At 35.2% G+C, this 20348-nt stretch overlaps 1 protein-coding gene across 2 annotated transcripts in view; it reads right to left on the bottom strand.

The window, feature by feature from the left end:
- Positions 1-20348, bottom strand: part of BRWD1 (bromodomain and WD repeat domain containing 1) — a 58390-nt gene that overhangs the window by 16990 nt on the left and 21052 nt on the right. For both annotated transcript variants that reach the window (XM_027449090.3, XM_072027060.1), the window contains exons 19-33: positions 18963-19146; positions 17999-18083; positions 17137-17277; positions 15056-15141; positions 13986-14181; positions 12977-13093; positions 12759-12866; positions 12252-12376; positions 12063-12145; positions 11501-11612; positions 7029-7090; positions 3194-3349; positions 2790-2910; positions 1000-1125; positions 280-358 (exon numbers count right to left, since the gene is read on the bottom strand). In XM_027449090.3, coding sequence (XP_027304891.3) covers positions 280-358; positions 1000-1125; positions 2790-2910; positions 3194-3349; positions 7029-7090; positions 11501-11612; positions 12063-12145; positions 12252-12376; positions 12759-12866; positions 12977-13093; positions 13986-14181; positions 15056-15141; positions 17137-17277; positions 17999-18083; positions 18963-19146 — 1781 coding nt within the window. The remainder of the gene's footprint in view (positions 1-279; positions 359-999; positions 1126-2789; positions 2911-3193; positions 3350-7028; positions 7091-11500; positions 11613-12062; positions 12146-12251; positions 12377-12758; positions 12867-12976; positions 13094-13985; positions 14182-15055; positions 15142-17136; positions 17278-17998; positions 18084-18962; positions 19147-20348) is intronic.

Consider the following 20348-nt stretch of genomic DNA (forward strand, 5'->3'; position numbering starts at 1 on the left):
CTCTTCTTAAATTCAGTCAGGCTCGGTGCAGTGACCACTTCCCTGGGGAGCCTGTTCCAGTGATAACAACTCAAATGTTTTCATTAAAACATCTCCCCGCATCACTCCTCACATTCCTAGTATAGTAAATGTTTGTATTAGCTGCATAAGTGTATAAATACATGCAAGGATCTTTATAGTAAAATTGTTTTTTTTTTTTTTTTTATAAATACTTGAAGAGAGTGTTATTTTCTTACCACTGCTAATGCATTATTGCAATTATTGACAAGAAAAGCTTACCAGATCATCGTCATCAAGACAATCTTGTTCATCATCTGTTGTGCTACATAGTTCAAAAATGTTTGTGCAGTCTTGATCACTGTAATGCAATTAGATCTGTTACTGGAATAGCAAAAACATACCTATCACTTCCCAGATTAAACCCAGACATGACCAAACTTAAACTTATAAACTTAAAGACAGTAACAAAGAATCAACTGAAATACAAACCCACAAGGTGATTATAGTATTTCCAAAGTAGCCTTAAATCTGGAAAACTGCTATACTATGAATTTCAGAAGGAGTAAGGAAGGAGGGTGAAAATAGCATTAGAGATCTGAAAGCAGTATTCAAAACTTATCTATGGTAGTTAGACTGCCTACACTAGTTTGTTTTTTTTAAATAAACCTCTCAACTGAAGCAAAGTCAGGCACACTGCAAAACTTCTACAAAAGCTGACGTTACAGACTGCCCTCCTTTCAAGTCAGTGACATCTTCGTACTATAAATACCAGTGAACGCTACTATGAGAAAACGTCAAGATGCCTTTTGCAGAACATTTTGCTATTTTCCTAGTTAAAGTAATACTCAGGAAGAATTCTGCAACTGATTTCCTACTCTTCTTCCATGCACTGCAGGACAAAGAAAGCAGGATTCTCAAAGGGATCTTAAGATGTTTATGCTCCCCCACAGTTTAAGATTGCAAGCATTCAAGCACTATTTAGATTAAAAAGCCACTCACTTGATAAATTTTAAGAGTTGCGTAGTGATCTTTTTTGCAGCTCTAGCAATAGCACTCCCAGGTTCATTGAAGGTCCTGGCATTGCTTTCAATGTATCTTACTTCCCAAACCAATGCAGAGATTCTCCTTAGAATTTAAAAAAAAAACAAAAAAACAACACACATTGCACCTTTAAACTAAGCTGAAAAATTGTAAAGTTATCCTCCTAGTAATTATGTCTATATTAAACTAGGATATATACATATATATACACACATACACACATGTATTTTTTATATATATATATATTATATATAATATATAGTATTATATATATATAATATGTATATATATGTGTCCTTTTTTTTAATTGAAGTTTTATTACACTAGCCTCACATGGAAAACTGAAGCACGTTCACAAACACACACAATTCAAGGTAGCAATATCAACAACGGACACCTTTGTTAACTGATTTTCCAACTAAATACTGATAATTCATCTTCAGAAAGGTTGCAGAATTCTAGCAGTCTTTGATTTCATTCCTAAAACTCTGTTAATAAAACCAGCCTAGTAAAGCACTGGCTTTTGATACCACTGAATTATGAAATATCACTGAAATAATTTAACTAGTGAGGATTTCCTTGGGTCTTTAAAAATCTATGCATTTTTATAAAGCTTATATTTGACCGTATTCAAAATGGAAAGAAAAATAGAAGTAGTATTTAACGACTACTTTAATTTACAACACTTATTCTGGAAAGATCTAAAGCAGCTGCCTGTGGAAAAGTCCTCTCAAATGGAACACCAGTTGCGTAGTATATTAATAATGCTCAAGAATAAATAAACACAAGACACAAGCAATTAAAAAAGCAATGAGAAAAGGCCTGACCTAAATAAATTTTTTAAATACACCTATGATGATCTTTTCTGCCTTCCCTCAAATACTTTCTCTTGAGACCAACCAACCAGTCATAAAATAATAGCTGTCCTCTGTAAGACAAACTTGTAGAAACTGCTACAAGCTAACACTATGGAAGTGAGCTAGCACAATTGCATAGCTTCTTTTCTATCATTTCACTTTCCAATTCCTTGTAATTTTGAAGCCATAATACCCCAGGTTTACAACTCTTTATCTACAAAATTTCAAACTATTTCCCAAGTCATTATGTCAGGCTCACTGAGGAAAACCATGATAAATATCTCTCCATTTTATTTACAGATACTCTGAATCCAAGTCCAGATGATGAACACCCTTTAATTTCTATTACAAAAATTGATGGGTGCACATCCAACAAATCAGAATTTTATCAACTCCACACTGAAGCTTTTACCCTCTGTCTCTGTGCTGTTTTTATCATTTAAAGCACTGGTGGTAACATTTAACATTTCACCTCTGTGTTTAGACTCATTTCTGCAAGTACTATCTAAGAAAGAGCTGAACCCTCTTCAAGTTCAAACTAAGTACAGCACCTCAAAACCTGAATGAAATTAAAAAAGTAATAAAACCATCACTGAAGTAAAGTATTTACTCATTTCAAATAACAAATTTCTCAAAGAAAATGTCAATGTTCATTGCAACTCCGAAAACAGCATCAATATAGGCTGAAATCAATTTCCTTGAGAACTAAGAAACTTAATAAAAATGTATATTAATGTTGCTACACAGTACCAGTAATGCTGAATTGAGGTACTGGACTGTTGGTTTTTCAAAATGTTTATTAAAAGAAAAAGAATAAAAAAAAGTTTAGATCTTCTCACAAGGTACAAAGCTAAGACCACATTCTCCCTTGTTTCTGTTGCTAGTACTTACCTGTAAAATCGGTTAGCCAGTCTTGTTCGAATAGTGTTCAGGTCTGTTGGGTAGGCAATCACCGTACAGTACTTGGGATATGTACACAGGTCAACTGGACCAGCAAAAGCCGCAGAAATGTCTGTTAAGAAACAGCAAGATTAACTGAACTATTTTGAGGTTTGTATGCATAGGAAAATTGAGTCAGACTTTTGATTGCTATGGTTTTATCAGGAATAATTATACAATGATGGTACAAAACCAAATCTGAGTACAGAGACAATGTGAGAATTGCACACAAGTGTGTGAACATTTACAGTACTTTATTATAGGACATTTTTAAAGGACGCCATGTATATTCCAGAGACCTGTTTATAAATTTAATGCGAGGAGAGAACTCCCTAAAGCTTAGAGGACGTGCTTACCAAGAGTCAGAAGCTGATCAATACCGCTGATAATCCGTTCACAAGCTTCATCACGAGACCGCATCCCCCACTCCCCTTCTTGGGGTTTGTATAGCAGCTTCTCCATTTCTTCAAAAGTCACAGAAACACTAGCGCCTAATTCTTCAGGCTGGTCAACTGAAGAGCGATAGCAAATAGGAAAAAGCGTAAGCAGCAGGAACACAAAACAAGACAAAATGTTGAATATTCATGATCGTATGAGTATTTAATGAGCATAATCAATAAAAAAAATCTTCCCTTAAGTAAAGTTTGACACTAATAGCATGGGGAAAAGGAAATACACAAAGAACATACAACAACGATATAGGTATAATAAGGAGAATAGGTATAATAGGTATAGAGGTGTAATGGGAGAATAAGGGTATTCTCCTTTTGTGCAGTTCTGAATTTCCTGAAGACTTTTTATTCTCTTGATTTAATTACTATTCTGAAAAGACGACTTCACCTCAGAGTTAATCACATGCTTTTGTTTTAAAATGCATGCGCCCCAGACTTCACAGTATCATAATTTAGTTTAATGAGTCCATTTGTGCCCTCAACCATAAAATATGTGCAAGATAGGCAATACACTGTGTGATGGCCTTCCCAGTATTACCGCGACCTTTAGAGCATTTTTAAAAATGTGTGCTTTGAATATGGCAGATCAATTGAATTTCAAAGCAAAAATTACTAGTAGACGCGTAACGCTGTGATGGATGGTTCCACAAAAAGTCACGCTTCCAAAGATTAGTGCAACTCAGCTAATGCAGAATGACTGAGTAGGTAAGATTTCACCTCTGGGTATCTTTCCCCTCAACTCCGCAGACTGTTTTTTAGTATATATTCAGTCTCAGTTTCTGCACTTTATTTTTTAAAAGCCAAATTCCTCATTTCATTGAGCACTCAAAAAGGAACAAGATCATGAAGGGTCCTGATTAGACACAGTAAGTAAGTTCTTCAGTACATCTTTGTACTGATTAGGACAACTGGAATAGCAGATTAAATTCAGCAGGCTAAAGCATATAGGCTTTCAGCTAGAAGCTAACAGTAGGAGCTTCTATTAGCATCTGAGAGTCTGTCCATTAAAAAGAAAACAAGAAAGATGATTGCTAGCATGAAGACTATAATCCACAAATAGGTTATATACAAATTCTGAAACATATTTCAGCTTTAATTGGTATAGAGACCAAAAAAAACAAAAAACTAAACTAAACACAAAAGATCTAAACAAGTTTACCAGAGATCTTCTAAATTTATGAAAAGGACTGTTTTTTCCTTTGGCTGAACATGTACTAATCACCCAAAGTCTTTTCTAGTTCTTTGTTCATTACTGCATTGACAGAGCCCTAACAACATTTGTTATCCATTCAATAAAAGAGATGAAGCAGCTCTTCAAAAAACAAATGAATAAATAACAAAAAGCTGAAGAGAAAGGTGACTCACTTATATTCCTTCTAACTCATCTTTGAGCTGAAACACTTCTGCAATCAGATCTCTTGAAGACAACACTAATAGAAAGCAGCAAGTAATTCTTCTACACTTAAACTTGTATCAAGAAGAACTCTACATCGTACGTGGTACTCCTCTGCATAAGCGCTCAAGAGGGACATTCTCCTGCAGGAGTAACATCCAAAGGAGAATGACAGACTAAAACAAATCTCTGTCCTCAAGAAGCACAGGAAGATCACTGCTTTGTGTTTCTTACAGCACCCTGGTACACACGACAGAAGACTTGTCATAACTTGTAACACTTGGGTGACCGTTTGGTCCACTCTTCAGGAGTAAATGGGTCACAGAGATCTGAACCCTCCGAAGTCAGGTTACAGTGTTCACAGTACAAATAGGTAATACAGACTACAGACAGTCCATACCAGTAACAGTTTAGTAAGCAGGCTGCTGAAAACTGAGTTTTCATATGCACATTTGTCCTGGTCTTGACAACATTGTGCCTGACAAGACAAGACTTGGACATCTCATACTGTATAATCATGAGACAGAATTTATGCCTGCAGGATAAAAAAGGTTATAAATTAAAGTTGTGACCTGCTAGTCAAGTCAATCCAACTTCAGTGTTGCTCTTGTCCCACACGTTTATCTTAGTAAACTGAATAAAGAAAAATTTGAGAGAAGAGTGGAAAACATAAGATGCAATTTCAACTCAATTTGTAAGTCATTTAATTGAAGAAGGAACAAAAAGCAAATGAGAAGGGGCATAACCTGTTTTATATTATATTACTAATACAACAATGCTTTCTAGGAAAGCATAAAACCTTTCCATAAGAGCCTTATTTCCCTACTAAATAAAAGAAAGAAGTTGCAATTTGCCTCTGATATAGCCAGTAAAATACAATGTTGTTACATAATACTACCCAGATTTAGGTAAGTGTCTGTAGGATGTCTCTATCATTACACTGTCACTATAGCAATTTCAGAAGTTCTGGTTCCTTTATGATATCAAACTTAAGCGGTTAGGAACACTACATTTTATATTTCAAACACAAGAAGGGAGAACTTCATCATTAATACTCTCATAACAAGCAACTTAAACCACCATATAGAATATTCAGAAGAAATTGATGCTGTTTGTTCCGTCAGCAAAACATAAATATTCTGACCAGTTCATATGTAAGGCTTGTTATAGAGCCTCTAACAATCATACATGGTAAGCATTAACCAGATTATGATGAGTAAGAATAAAATGGAGCTTCAGGTTTGAAGGAGGCAAATGTTGGCGATGATAAAATGGAGTGTTTCAACTAAATCTGTGGGGAAAAGAGAACACAACCCTGCTGACTCCTTGCTTTACATAAACTGAAATGTGTAACAATTCTAATTCCATATTTTTAATCCAGACTATTTCGCAGCATTTCTCATCACAAGATGCAACTGAAGCAGCCAGCTCATACTTTAAACATTGGACAGTCAGGTGGCTACTGAGAACATAAAAATGTGTGCAACATAATGGTATTTTGTTTATATATGTGTATATATATAGATGTATATATATAAATATCATAAGCTTTAATATCATAATATCATATTTATATATCATAAGACTTTCTGGCATTTGGGAAACAAGCTAACTCCTGGCAAAGGTGATTAGGAAAATTAATAAATATCCTTTTGACAGCTCATTCAATGATTACTCTCTCAGTATTTTACAAACTTTCCTCCCTTCTCCCAGCTCTTATCATTATCAACAAGCATTGGAAAACTGAACTGAGTAAGATTCACTGCAGTGAAGATCTTAAACCAGGAATCCAATAATTTCTTTTAGAATTAATTTGGATTTGACCAATAAACCTTGCAAACCGCTGCTTTTAAAAGTGCCAGTTAAAATTTGCTGACTGGAAATTATTTCATATATATTCTTTCCTCCTCCTCCCTCCTATACTGTACCATATTACAGGTAACTAGCTTTTTGAAACTTGGAACATTTTTAAAACTTGGCTTTTAGAAATATCAGGCTTTATTGTATTTCAACTATTTCCTTCAAAACTACTTAGGAAGATGGAAAGTTTCAGGAGAAAAAATAGAGATATATTCAAGATATTTAACCAAACCTGAAGTGAGACTATCTTAATGAGCATTCTTGACTAAACACACATAAAAACCCTGCTTATGTTCTTGAAATTTCAAAGATAACTATTGAAACACGAGTTCCACCTGCTTTGTAGACGTGCGTAGTGGATACTGTACTCAGATGATTCAGTGGCAAGAGTTGCAAGAAAGGTAAGAATCATCTAAGGTCCTCTACCCACATATAACAAAGGGTCTGGAAAGAGAGAAGCACAAAATTAAGTGAATTTCTACTTACCATTATCAGATATTGGCTCCATGTCCCATGGACTAAGCTTTTCAACTTCACCGTTGTCCCATCTGATTCACCAAGTTAAAAAAAAAAAAGAAACAAGTTAACATTACCTTGAATTAGAAGTATTTCCTCTGAGCATATTTAAAGAAATTCTCCATCACTGCTATTTTTAGGCATTAATAAAATAAACTGCATTAGTGCATATTAAAAAAGCATCAGTTAGTAACCAATTGTTACCAAAAAAAGGAAATATTCTTCATAACGAGTTTCCAACTAAAATTGTACTCCTGATTTTGGCTTTGCACAGCTTATGCAATTTAAAAAAAATCAGTATTACAAGTCCTGTATCAAGAAGCTGGGTAAGAAAAAATAAACCATACATTTGGAAAAAATGAGAACATCAAGGGGAAGACACCAGGAAAACAAAAGGGGAGCAGACTTTTTTTCCCCCCAACTACAACAGTAGTTGTGCAAGTCTGTGGAATGTTTCAGAGAAAGAAGAATAAGAATTGAGGTATTGGGTGTATTAATATTTCATTATCTAAGACATATTACATTAAGACAAAAAAGAATAAAGTGTAGAAACTAAAGTTAAGAAACTGGAAGCAAAAGCAGAGTTAATATTAACAGAGCAACTGCATATTCACTCTGACATTTAACTATTATAGCATGAACATAATAGTGGTCTCCCCAAATCACAGAACATTTGGGCAGACTTTTACATGCTTTTATCAACATCAAAGTTACCAATGAATTTCAGTATTTCAAACATAAGAAATGGCCTAGTGGATCAGCTCAGTGCCCTGTAGGTCCAGCTACACCAGCAATCTGTCTTCAAATGTATTAGCTGGAGACCATGTGATCCAGGTACAAGTGCATCGTACTCATACTTTTAATATTCACTATCACTTCGTTCCTCTAGGCATGTTATTGAATACATCCCACGTTACTTCCTTTAGTATCTATTTTTTGGCTAATACCTTTACCAGCCTGCTAACGCTGCCTGTTTCTGTCAATAAGTACCACAACACTTTCTTCCTCAGGTGTAGCTACTACCAAGAAAAATGTCACAAGCATAAACAAGACTACTATTCCCTCAGATGTCCTATCCAACACACCTGTGCTCAAAATTAAAAAACAAAAGTTCCACATAAAAGTCATTCAGTTGTATGAGATCTTTGTTTGTCCTTTCTTTTAGCATTCTGTTTGTCTACCTGAAATGACTTTCACCTTCTAGAGACTTGGGTATCTCACTACTCATGCTCTACAACAGGCTTATGAGGACTCTAGGTAAAGTTGGTCCCAGCTCTGATTTGTGGGGGAGCCCAGTGCCATTGCTCTAGCCTTAAACATGATTGTTATGAACTGTTCTTTTGCTCCCTATCATTTAACCAGTTTTCAGCACAGAAAAGCATTTACTCTAATGCCATAACACCTTAGCTTCTTTAACATCTCTTGGAGAGAAATCCTGCCAAGGGCTTCTCTTAAAACTAACTGAAACCATCAAAAAAAAAAAAAACAAAAAAAACTAACACACAAATACTATGGAATAAAGTTGATATGTAAGCATATGCTTTCTAAAAAGTCACAGAATTACAAAAGGGCCAGAGAGGCAGAACCTCCTTATAGAGATGCAACGCCAGCCAGCTCTCTCCTACATCTGGAATAAACCATGTGCTCAATAGTGTTATTCTTTATGATATACTTTATGTATATTATATGCATATACCAGAAACTGCAGTCAAATACATCAGTCTATGCTTCACTGATTGTCCTCCAGAGCCTTTTCTGCTGGCAGGAGCTATAACCTGCTTGTGCACTAATGCATGGTCCAACTGTAGCATAGGTTGCCGGGAGTTTAGAGTTCTCGTTCAGAGAACTGAGTTCTTCACATGTCATCTACCTTTTATGACTTAATACACCTAATTTAGATATTTGGTTTAATACTTCCTGTGTGTTTATTTCAAACTGAAACTGAAGTTTTAGTTGATGCTCTTCATAGTATTTATTAACTAAAACCCCTGCTCATGTAAGAAAACCTCTCCGTTATTTTGGACTGTCCACCGATTCAGGAAAATTTTGCTCTATCTACATTCAGCCTGTTTGATTATTTATGAACTAACAGACTTCTGAAAGCTTGTCTACTGAATTCTACTCTCAATTAATTCACAATACCTCAGAAGTTATTGTCACAAATAAATTTATACACTACTTCATAATATTTTATGAAAGACCCATTCAGTTCTGCTTAAGCACCATTCATCCAGACAACACAATTTATATACACAGAGCTGCTTCTATATAAATGCCTATTTTTATGTGGCCAATAAAGCAAAATGTTCAATTTATACACCTTCTATCTATTTATTACCTACACTACAGTGGTGATGATAATTTGAGATGATGCCTATGTGTGATGACCTGGTTACTGAGAAGACTGACTTTAAATCTATTCAGAAGAATAAATCAGGAGTAAGCAATTTGAAGTTACGTGTCAAGTACTCCCTTTCATCTCATTCCAGTGAGGTTTCCAACATTCCTGGTCATTGACTGTTCTGAGGCCATCTTTTGAAGGTTGTTTTTGGTATAAATCAAAAGCACTTCTATTGTAATAAAGCTCTGATTCAGAAGCAGTGAACAAGTGAGATGCCCAAAATCTGCTGGATTATCAAAATTATGCCAGATTAGGAAGCACCTTAACCCAAATCCTGCATGACAAAGACAGACAACTGATTGCAGTTTTTCCAATACAGAGATGCCTCCTCTCTCCCCCCACAATTTAAATAGACGAAAAATGAAGTGAATTAAAAAATTTCTTTGCATCCAATTTTAAAAGCCTGTGAATGCAAATTAGGAAGCCACTGTTACTGAACCAGATGCAGATACTTTGAAAGACAAGACATAGGATTCTCTAATAAAGTATCATATTTACAAGAAGAGCCAAGAATCCAGCCAAGTTACAAAACCTATCTACACCTGCAAAACACTTCAGACATTTTCATACAATGTTTACCTATACAAATGTTAGAAACCTATTCTAGACAAGTTGAGAGTCACATTCTTGACAGAAGCACCACAAATTTTGGAAGAGCTCTCTTTTGAGAATGATCTTTACAGAACACTGAATTTCTTAACTATTAAATTTTTAAGCCAACTTCAAAGCAGTTCTGGACTCTCCTCTGTTAACAGCTAGTGCATTGAAAATACTGAAATATTCTTCAGCATTCAAAGAAGAAAAGGGTCTGGGAAGTTGGCTATAGGCTCTTTTTCATAATTAAAAATGTGATACTGAACTGGCCAAAAAAAAGAAACCAAAAACTCATCTGAAGTTACTTATAAGGAATAACTGTAATAATATAACAAAACACATGAAAGGTTTACTGTACGTTCCCCACTGCAACATATCAAAGGGTTTGAGATATCTTGTAACAGATAAAAAAAAAATCCTGAGTTCACATACCAGAATGAAAAATGGTGCCACCTTTTATTTCAGAGTACTATTTTTTGTTTTTATTTTTTAATTATTATTTCAGATGACTTTTCCATACTGGGGCCTAGTAGGGAGTCATTTTTCAGCACACGCCTACGTCCAAATACCTTGCTACCAGTTTGAATCTGATGTTCTGGCCTTTCCTGTTCAAGCAGGTTTTTATCCCTACTCTAATACCCCCATATTTGCTCAGCTTTGCCATATTTTGAACAACGCATTTGACACTATATGCCTTCACCTATGCAGTATTATCTCTTGACAAGCAGACTGGTCAAATGGATTTCTCTGTCAGACAGTAGCAGGGGGCTAATTTACCTGCAAGTTCTCCTGCTAAATATAACCCAAAGAGGAAAATGCAGGAGAAATCACAAACAGAATCTGCATAATAGCAAATACGATGGAATACCAGTAAGCAGTGAAAGAACAAGTTCTGTCTTCATATTCACGTAGCAAGCATGAGGATAGAGCAACACTTTGAAACATCCTTTACATGAGGCTCAAATGATGGTTTGAAATAAAGTTACAGTTATACCTGTTTCTGTAGGCTCACAGCGCTAACAGATCACATAATACACAAAAGACAGAAGTGGGAAAACTTGAAGTGTGAGAATCATGATATAAGTAACAGGAAAGATTCAACATGCCCTATCCAAAACCAATTGTCAATGAAGAATAATAATTTATATACATTGGAAATTGCATGGTTTGCTTCATGGAAGAGATTTAGCAGTAGTTATTACAGATCATTTGCAGTTGTGAGAGGTCAATAACATGTTCTATCCAGTTGTTCTTCATTTAAAAAAAAGTTGCTTCAAATTCATATAGATTCACATTATGCTAGATTAGCAACCTTAAACCATTAAGAAGTGATAATATGGCCAGTAAAATCATTAAACAACTTTCACATTCTTATACCAATAGTCTAGCTACGTAAAAGGCAATCCACACTACTAATATCAGAAGTCCAAAACCCTTTTATACTTACTTTACACTGTAACACTGAAAATGACTATCTGGATATTGAGGCTGATACGGTTCTTGACCCAGCACTGTTCCAAACCACCATGCATCATCAATAATGGATCGGAACCTGTCAGCTAGAACAACACCAACAAAGAAGTCTGATCCTGTGTTCTATTAACAAGAGTTACTTACATACGCTTCTTCTCTTTGTAATTAGAAAGCTTTTAACAATGTATTTCAGTTTAAAGTCCTAAAAATACTGATACTCAGTAAAGAGGAGACAACCTATTATGCCAAAAAATGTTATGTTAAAACTGCTTGCTACTTAACTACAAAACAACAAAAAAAAGACAACACTAGAACCTCATTTTATGTTTTGAAGACTTTATCTTAGATCTGTGGTAACATCTCCTAAACACTTAGTACCAGCACCAGTAGTTTCATACTTCAAACAGGCAGAGGAAACTTACAGAGAACCCTTTGAAATTACAAGAAAATAACTAGCATATCCAGTAATTAGACAAGGATATATATATATTTTTTCCTCAGAGTTCTTTTGTCAGACTTTCAGAGAACACACTTACAGGCTTGCCAGTTCCTTTGCCGTGCTTCATCATAGAACTGACGTAATATAAGGAAGTCGATAACATCTGGCATATCATGGTATCTAGGTTAAAAAGAAATTACTTTCAGATGTGTACCTTGGGGTTTTAGGAAGAAGCTTGAAGAAATATATTTTTGAATACTTTTCAGGAAAATAAAGATGCACATACTTGATGGAGAACGATTTGTCTGTATGCTTTCCAGTGGCATGATCTATAAAGGCAAGCTTGAGGCAACACAATGTGGGAGGACCAACCTCGTATCTAATTCCAACAATTTTTACCAACTCCTGATCCTACAGGTAAGAATGAACAGTTTCAGAATGGATTACCCCCTGGACTATGCACAGAACTAATATTTAATAATAGGTTAACCAAACACATGAAATGTACACACATCCAAAATGACAAAAATATTGGCACAATTTTTGAGATTCAATGGAACACACCCATCGGACTCAGCAATATTAGGACAACTATTTATATTCAGGCTTCCCACATGTAACTCTGGAGCTATTCCGGTAATTGAAGACAATTCTCACTCTTGCATTCATAGAAAAATGTTATAAGGGAAATGGCATAGCCTCAGAAATTAATAGGTTAAAACAAGTGTAACACAGCACTTTTCATTCACAGACTACTAGTACTGAAGTCACATCATCTTCAATGCAGACCTACCCTAAGGACTACTTTTCTCCAAGGCTCCTTGTGGGGATTCAGTTCGTAAATCTTATTTCTTCTAACTGCTTCAATGTAAGCTTCATGTCCTTGTCGAAAATATATTACCTTAAAAAAAAAACCACAACACCATAAAAACACAATAGTAAATGTTTCTCTACATTTAGTAACGATAGTAATATGTAAGTAGTGTAGGAGATTTTAATAAATATTCTTACCTCGTCGCCCATCTGAGGGACAAATGGAGATCTCCGAAGAGCTGTGTCTGTTATCCAAACTGGAGGATGCCAGTCATATGACAGTTCCGAGTTTACTGGTTCTGATGGAGCATTAGCCTACATATTTAAGAGACAGTAAAATTAGACATGAGACATTGCTGACAGGACATCAAAAACAACAATTTGACAGATAAAAGCTTGAGTTATGAAAGACAGACGTACATATCTGAAACTTGTTATCAAAATTCATTCAAGGCTTTCCTCAAATTGTAACTGTATTTGTAGTACTCATACCAAGTAGAAGACTTGAGTGAGCAAGATAACTATTTTGTAACTCTCAAGAGAATCAAAGCCTTATAATTTAGATGGCATTCTTGGTGCCCAATAAAAATCTTATCAAGCAGCAAGAAACTATCTGAAGATGGAAAATTATGAGAGATATCACAAAGTCATTTAAAAGGCCTTGTACACTTATATACTTGACAATATACATCTTCAATTCATTCAGTTCCAGAGGCAGATAAGTTACTTCTGCCCACCCGGAGCATCTTAAAATAGAGATACAACTGGATTCTTTTGAAGCAGCATTAGCCTAGTATCAGAAGCAGCAGCGTAATTAAATAAACCAAGTACTTATTCAGTAAATATTCATATTAAAACAGTTGCAAATAATTTAGAGAAATATTTTGAAGAAAGTGAAAGGATTGAGAGAAAATAGCCAAAAATAATTGTTTCAAATTGAAAGAAAACAAAAAAAAGAACTATTTAACTTAAAACCTTGAGGAACTTGGAAAAAAAGTAATTTTGTAGTTCACAAAAAATAAAAAATTCAACCCAATCAGTTAAGTATCCTGGATTTTGAACGTTATCAAATTAATCAAGAGCACACTATTTAGTGATAACAACATTCTTGTCTAATGGCAAAAGCCATTACTTCAAGAGTTTCCAGTGATAAAGTCTAAAACCTAACAGAAATCTATTAAAAAGATAGACAACATCAGTTGTATACCCCCTCCTGCTTTTTTGGTCTGGGCTTTTTTCTCCTTTTTCTTCTTCTTCTCTTTGGAGGAGATGACTTCTCTGCTGACACTTCATCTTCTGAAGTACTGCAGTATCTGATAGCTTTCCGTCGAGAAGTCCGTACAGGAGGTTGCAGGTTAATCCCTGCATCAGCAATCCAGTCAGAGTACCTGCTTGAAGAATCACTGACCACAGTGGACAGGATCAGGAAAGAATACAAACACAGAACTGAGTTGTCAACACTTGAGAACACTAAATTCTCTCAGACAAATATCTGCCAATACAGATTATTGTGGAACGTAGTAAGAGAAGAATTATCAAATTCCTTTGAAGTTTTAAAAATTGTTTGATGTTTTACTTAATTTTCTGTGAAAACATAAATTTAAAGCATGTTTTCCACAGTAAAGTCATCCAGTAAATTCTAAAATCAGAAATTTATTCAAGAAAGTTGTGCATTAACTATTTCGGGGACTAGTTAAAAGCCATCCCTACAGAAACATTAAAGCCAAGAGTTACTCCAATTTTTCAAAGACAGTTACATAAATCTCACAGGTTCACATTTGTGTTTACCAGTATTTTTTAATTCTACTATTAGACAGTTCTAGAAAGAATATTTAGAGACCCATATTAAACTCATTAAAAATGTATCTGTTACTTCAGTTCCAAGTAAAATTATAACCTGAAACAAAAATAAAAATCTTGATTTTGGTGAATATTTTCAACCAACCATTTTCTTGAGCGCAAGCAACTGACTGTTACTAGGTTCTTCAAAAACAAAAAATAAAACCGAAATCCCATAGCATTAGAAACATGCTAGTTCATCACCATTTTGCCTTACCATCTAGCAAGAAAATCCAGCAAGTAAAAGGATTAGAAATTATATAAATTGACAGAAGCGTTTGGGAAAAACAGAAGACTAAATAATGACAACAGTGACACTGCAGTATTGTAATCTTAAAGTATTACATATGAATCACACTAGAACTTCCATAAAACTTTAACTTGACAAAATTTATGTGGAATTTGTGACAGCAAAAGCTAGAATTTGTTTGCTTTTACCTGGAGCTATTAGTGTTGCTTTTCTTGTCACTTCTCCACTCTTCCTCTTCATCAGATGAGCCAGAGCCCTCACTTTCTTCAGCTTCCTGAATTTAAAAATACACATCTGAATCAAACCAAAACTTTCTCACAGCATGTTTTAATGGTTTTCAACATAAAACACGTTCTCCACTCATGTATGCCTATTAGCCAAGAGTGGATCTACCTGCTGTAGCCTGTCTTCACAAAGCTATGCTTTCATCCCCCTACCATATGACAGTCTTAGTGTTTACTAATCTAAGTTCACATTGTTTATTAGAATGAACTAGCTGGTGGTTTTGACTGTTTCGAATTGCAAACTGATGCCACCACCAGGTCATATAAAGCATACAATAAAATCTAACTCCCTGGAATGCAAAGGAAGAATTTAACAATTGCATCAGGAACAAATCAAAGAAAGCTGTTACATCTCCCATCCAAACACAGCATGGGTATATTCTGCTGCAGGAGAAACATTTGTATATTTTTCTTTAATTCAGGAGTTTTTTTTCTCATTTTAGTATTTTAGTATTTTTAGTATTAACGGATCAGTAATTTTCATGCATACATTTAAGTGCAAAACTAAGTAGTCCAGATATAGCAAAATATATTACAACATGATCAATATCTTGACTATTGTTTAACATCTACATCAACTTCATGTTTAAAGTTTTCCATAACTGAAGTAATATAATGCATTGCTCATGTCTCAAGCCATGTACTGTCAAGAAAAAAAAAAAAACAAGATCTGACTTGCAACGTCAAGTTCAATACAGTTTGAACTAGTCCAACATGATAGTTTGTTCATCAGTATGTCAGAGTAACCGAGTCAACAGTTTCTCCCATAAAACCAATGCTGTTCATACAGCATATAGGATCTTTTATCCTACAAATAGTAGGATTAAAAAAAGCAACCCTTTCTCCTACATCTACCAAAGCTCATTTTCATGTCATTCATTTTCTTGTTTTGATTTTTTAAAGATATTATTTTCATAATACAAGAGATCTCAAAAAAGGATTTCTATAGCTTTTCTGCTATAAGAAGTTTGTATAATAATCATGTTACAAATTGTAAAATTAAAAACACAGAAGACTGGATGTCAGATGTTCTAAGGTCGCTTCATATTTACTTAAGTATATGTAGTATTCAAATAACAGTGCACATTGCTCGCTCACTTGTTCACAGCTTGAGTGCTTAGAATTTGTCAGATGCCAGAAGTCTTCTGTCAACTCCCTTCTACCCACTTCCCACATTAAATAAATTTAATGAAAAGTTCAAGTTCGCCTTAATGTTATTTTTTTTTTTTTTTTAAAGACACTGGGGTTCTTCATTAAGAGGCCAAGAGTCCTTTTCCAAAGAAAAACATCTTTTTTACAGCATTATCTTATCTCCTGAATGTTCCCGCTTTATTCACCATTCTCCACCACAACAGAGACTAGCCAAAAAAAAAATCTGTCCTTGTCAACTCCTTCCCTCTTTCCCAGTTTGAGACTATTTCCTTCTGTACAAGACAAAACAACTGCAATGCAAGCAGTCATAGCACTCATTCACAACATCTGATATCAGAACAGTCAAAACCTCCTGTTATTTACAGCAAAACTGTGCTTCATCCCTTAAACTCTGAGCCAGTACTCAGCCAATATTAACAGACTGCAGAAGAATTCCTAGACCATAAAAATTCTTTAAATTTAAAACTTTGCAGTTTTCACAAAGAAAAAGCAAAAAAAAAATAAATCTAAAATCCAAATCTCAGCTTAAGCCAACCTCAGCACTGTACACTGTGTTTTTGCATTGGTCTGTAGATTTGACTTAAAAGGTTCTCAGCAGAAATAGCTTAGCCATTTCTCAAGCGACATGAAACATTATCACTATTAAGGCAACTGTAATATTTCTCAAACCTAGTTATTTGTTTACATTAGCAAGAATGTTGCTTACAGAAATTCTTTCCCTAATGTAAGAGGTTTGGTTTACTTCTTTGTTTTAAAAGAGAAAATATATTTTTATGAAACCTCACTTATTAAGAAACTTGAGTTCACAAAACAGAAGTCAAAACAGAACTTACCTGCTCCATCAAACCAAGGCAGTCCTCTCTCTCCTCATCAGAAGAATCAAGTTGTTCAATGTTATTCCGTGTTCGGTAATTTGGATATTTCCGTCTATGCAGTCTACGCTTAGACTGTATTAATGAAGACTCGGAGTCGCTCTAATTTACGTAGGAAGTACAAAGAGTTACACAAAAATGTACACTTTGCAAACATCTTATGGGGGTCAAAGGGTGTATTAAAGCACTGATTAACATAAAAAGTAAAATGGTCTCATTGCACCACAGCCTCATCACATCACAATTCCTTTTCACAAGAAATAATTGCTCTTTCTACACTACCGCAAGCAACAATTCATATCACCTGACAAATAGCAAGAATCAAGACCAGAAATCCTCAATTCCTCCCATCTAAGGGAATCATGCAGTACAGCTCTTGCATCGAGTTGTTCTGTACTGCAAGACACAGTGAATCAGGCCACAACCTTACAAAGCCAGGGCAGTAACCAATTGGTCCTTCTTATTGATCTCTTCCAAAAAATAGGAAATGAAGAAATTGTTCAAAGTAGGGCAACTCTGATAAAAATTAACCATACACAAAACATTGTAGTCTAAAGTAAAACTGCACAGAGCATCACATTATAGTCTATAATTCTCCAAACACAGGATCTTGAACACTCCCACTTGCATGTCAATGCTTTAGCATGGACCTGCACAATTGGAAGCAAACCTTGACCTGCAATGAGCAGAAGATGATTCAGCAGGAACCTTTGAAGACTATACCTTCAGGAAGTGTCTGCTTTCATTTTTATTTTTTTTTTTAAGAGCATGATTTCTCCTAAACCCATGCAGAACACCTGTTTTCCTAAAAGATGTTGCATACCTTTTCGAATGACTTCCTTTTCTTCTCTGCTGCATAGAGATCTCTCTCTTCTTCCCCTTTTGCAATTCGATATTCTTCCTGCTTCCTACAAGGAAGTCAAGAAAATCTAATTCTTTATCTCCTTTAACAACATTGAACTTAAACAGTTCATTCTCTTAAAAAAGAGCTATGTAAAAAGCCCTAATACCTAATTCCATTACATTAATTCCAGACATTAATTATTGTTCATGTGCCTAAAACATAACACAAGTCCTCTCACTTCCAGATAGGGTAAAGAAGTTGGATATTAAAAAAGCCTTCCTCAAAAATATCAGAATATAATTAACTTCTGCAACCCCATTTTGAATCTATATTCTTCCTTTTGTAATCTTTCTACCTCCAAGTATTCAACACTGCGAAGGCTTTTTAAAAACTTCAGTGTAGTTGGAACACATCGTGGCTGTATCACTAAAAAGAATTGTTTACATATCAATATTATTTCTCCTTTTTCACAGATGTGGACAGAGTACTTTTGAAGTCAACCTCATTTCTCCATTCAAGAACCTGTGCTGTTCTGAATTTCACAGTACACCTCTTGGCTTTAGCATATCAAGCGTGCAATGCTGCTTCTGGTCATAACGCATTGTGCTTTTCTGAGACTTAGCAAGGGCAATCTCTCCAAACTCTTCCACATATGTGAATTTAACCTACACCCCTTTCTTCTGAAAAAAAGCAAGAATCTTGGATATCTGTCCTTTGAAATGACTCAATATTGAAATGTTGGAGAATCACTCTTTATTAAACTAACTTTCCACTCTTTTTGAATAGACTTCACAGTTAAGAGTTTTAATCACAGCTGTCCATTAAATTATTCTAATTCATACCATATACCTCCTTCAGTTTAGTTAGTAACACTAGATTTAAAAATAATAGCATGATACATTCTCTCTAGTCATGTCAGCAGTTTAGTCAGCTGTCTACAGACCTGAGTAAGCTTGGTGGTATTTCTGGTACAACAACTCTTCGTCTCCAAGCCTGAAGGTCTCGCTCAGTAGCCATCTGACTTCGTGGAGCATTTTGATGCATCTGACGCACACCTTCAACTTGCCCACTACGGCGCAGACCAATATTGGGAGGAGACTGGATGTCCAGACTTGGTCTTCTAAAAACTAAAATGCACAAGCAAAAACATTTCTTCTAGACTACACAGAATGGGAAACTTAGTTTTTATCACTAGTAAGAATAAACAACACTTTACATATTTATTTATTTATTTATTATCTCCACGATACTAGAGCCTAGGAATCACATTTAGGAAGTTATCTGTCTTCTAGAACATGTAGTGAGAGTACACATATGCTTTTTAAATGGTTGTTTCCACTACTACTTTAAAACAAGTGAAAGTAAGCATAATGTGACAGGTGTTCTTCTGAACTATTTCAGGCAGTGGTGAGGTTAGTGATGTTCAAAGAAGCAATCTCCCTGTAGTTGACCATATGTAATTAAAAGTACATGGACACACATCGTTAAGTTTCCAGTTTAAATTTGCAAAGATGGAAGAAGAGACCCTAGTTTGAATAATAGTAAAATACTGGTTCTCTTTTAAAGTTTTCGGAATAAATGTAGTTCCTGTAAGTGACATCTGCATACTCTATACATATTGCTAAAAGCACAGCATTCTACAATAAAAATAATGTTTTTTTAAAAGGAATAGTAAAAGGCTTTGTTTTGCAATTTAATCACAGGAATAAGAGTGTTTTAGAGAAAAAAAACATCTTAACCAGTTACTACTGGCAAGGGAATGTTGGTCACCAAAACAATATCAAAGTTAAAGTCCTTTGGAAATAGGATGGAATAATTCAGTTGGAAGGGACCTACAAAGATCATCAAGTGCAACTGTTAAAGTATATGAATAAGGGGAATGTCCAAACATCTCTCAAACACTGAGAAGCATGGAGCAACCACCACCACTCTAGGCAGCCTGTTTGACCACACTCACAGTACAGAAATGTTTCCTAATGTCCATCCTGAGCCTCCCCTGCTGCAGCTTTGTGCTGTCGCTAAGTGTCCTACCATTGGTTCCCAGGGAGCCGAAGTAGGCACCTCCCTCTCTGCTTCCCCTCCTCAGGGAGCTGCTGAGAGCAACAAGATCACCTCTCAGCCTCCTTTCCCCCAGACTGGACAACCTGTGTCCTCAGCCTCTCCTTACAGGACATGCCTTCAATCCCTTCTAACAACTTTTCTGCACTCCTCGGGACACATTCAAGTATCTTAACATCCTTTTTATATTGTGGAGCCCTGACCTACACACAATATCCAAGGTGAAGTAACACCAACGTTAAATACAGTGGGAGGATTATCTCATGATTTA

Source organism: Anas platyrhynchos, chromosome 1 (assembly GCF_047663525.1).
Source record: "Anas platyrhynchos isolate ZD024472 breed Pekin duck chromosome 1, IASCAAS_PekinDuck_T2T, whole genome shotgun sequence".
Classification (NCBI taxonomy): Eukaryota; Metazoa; Chordata; class Aves; order Anseriformes; family Anatidae; genus Anas; species Anas platyrhynchos.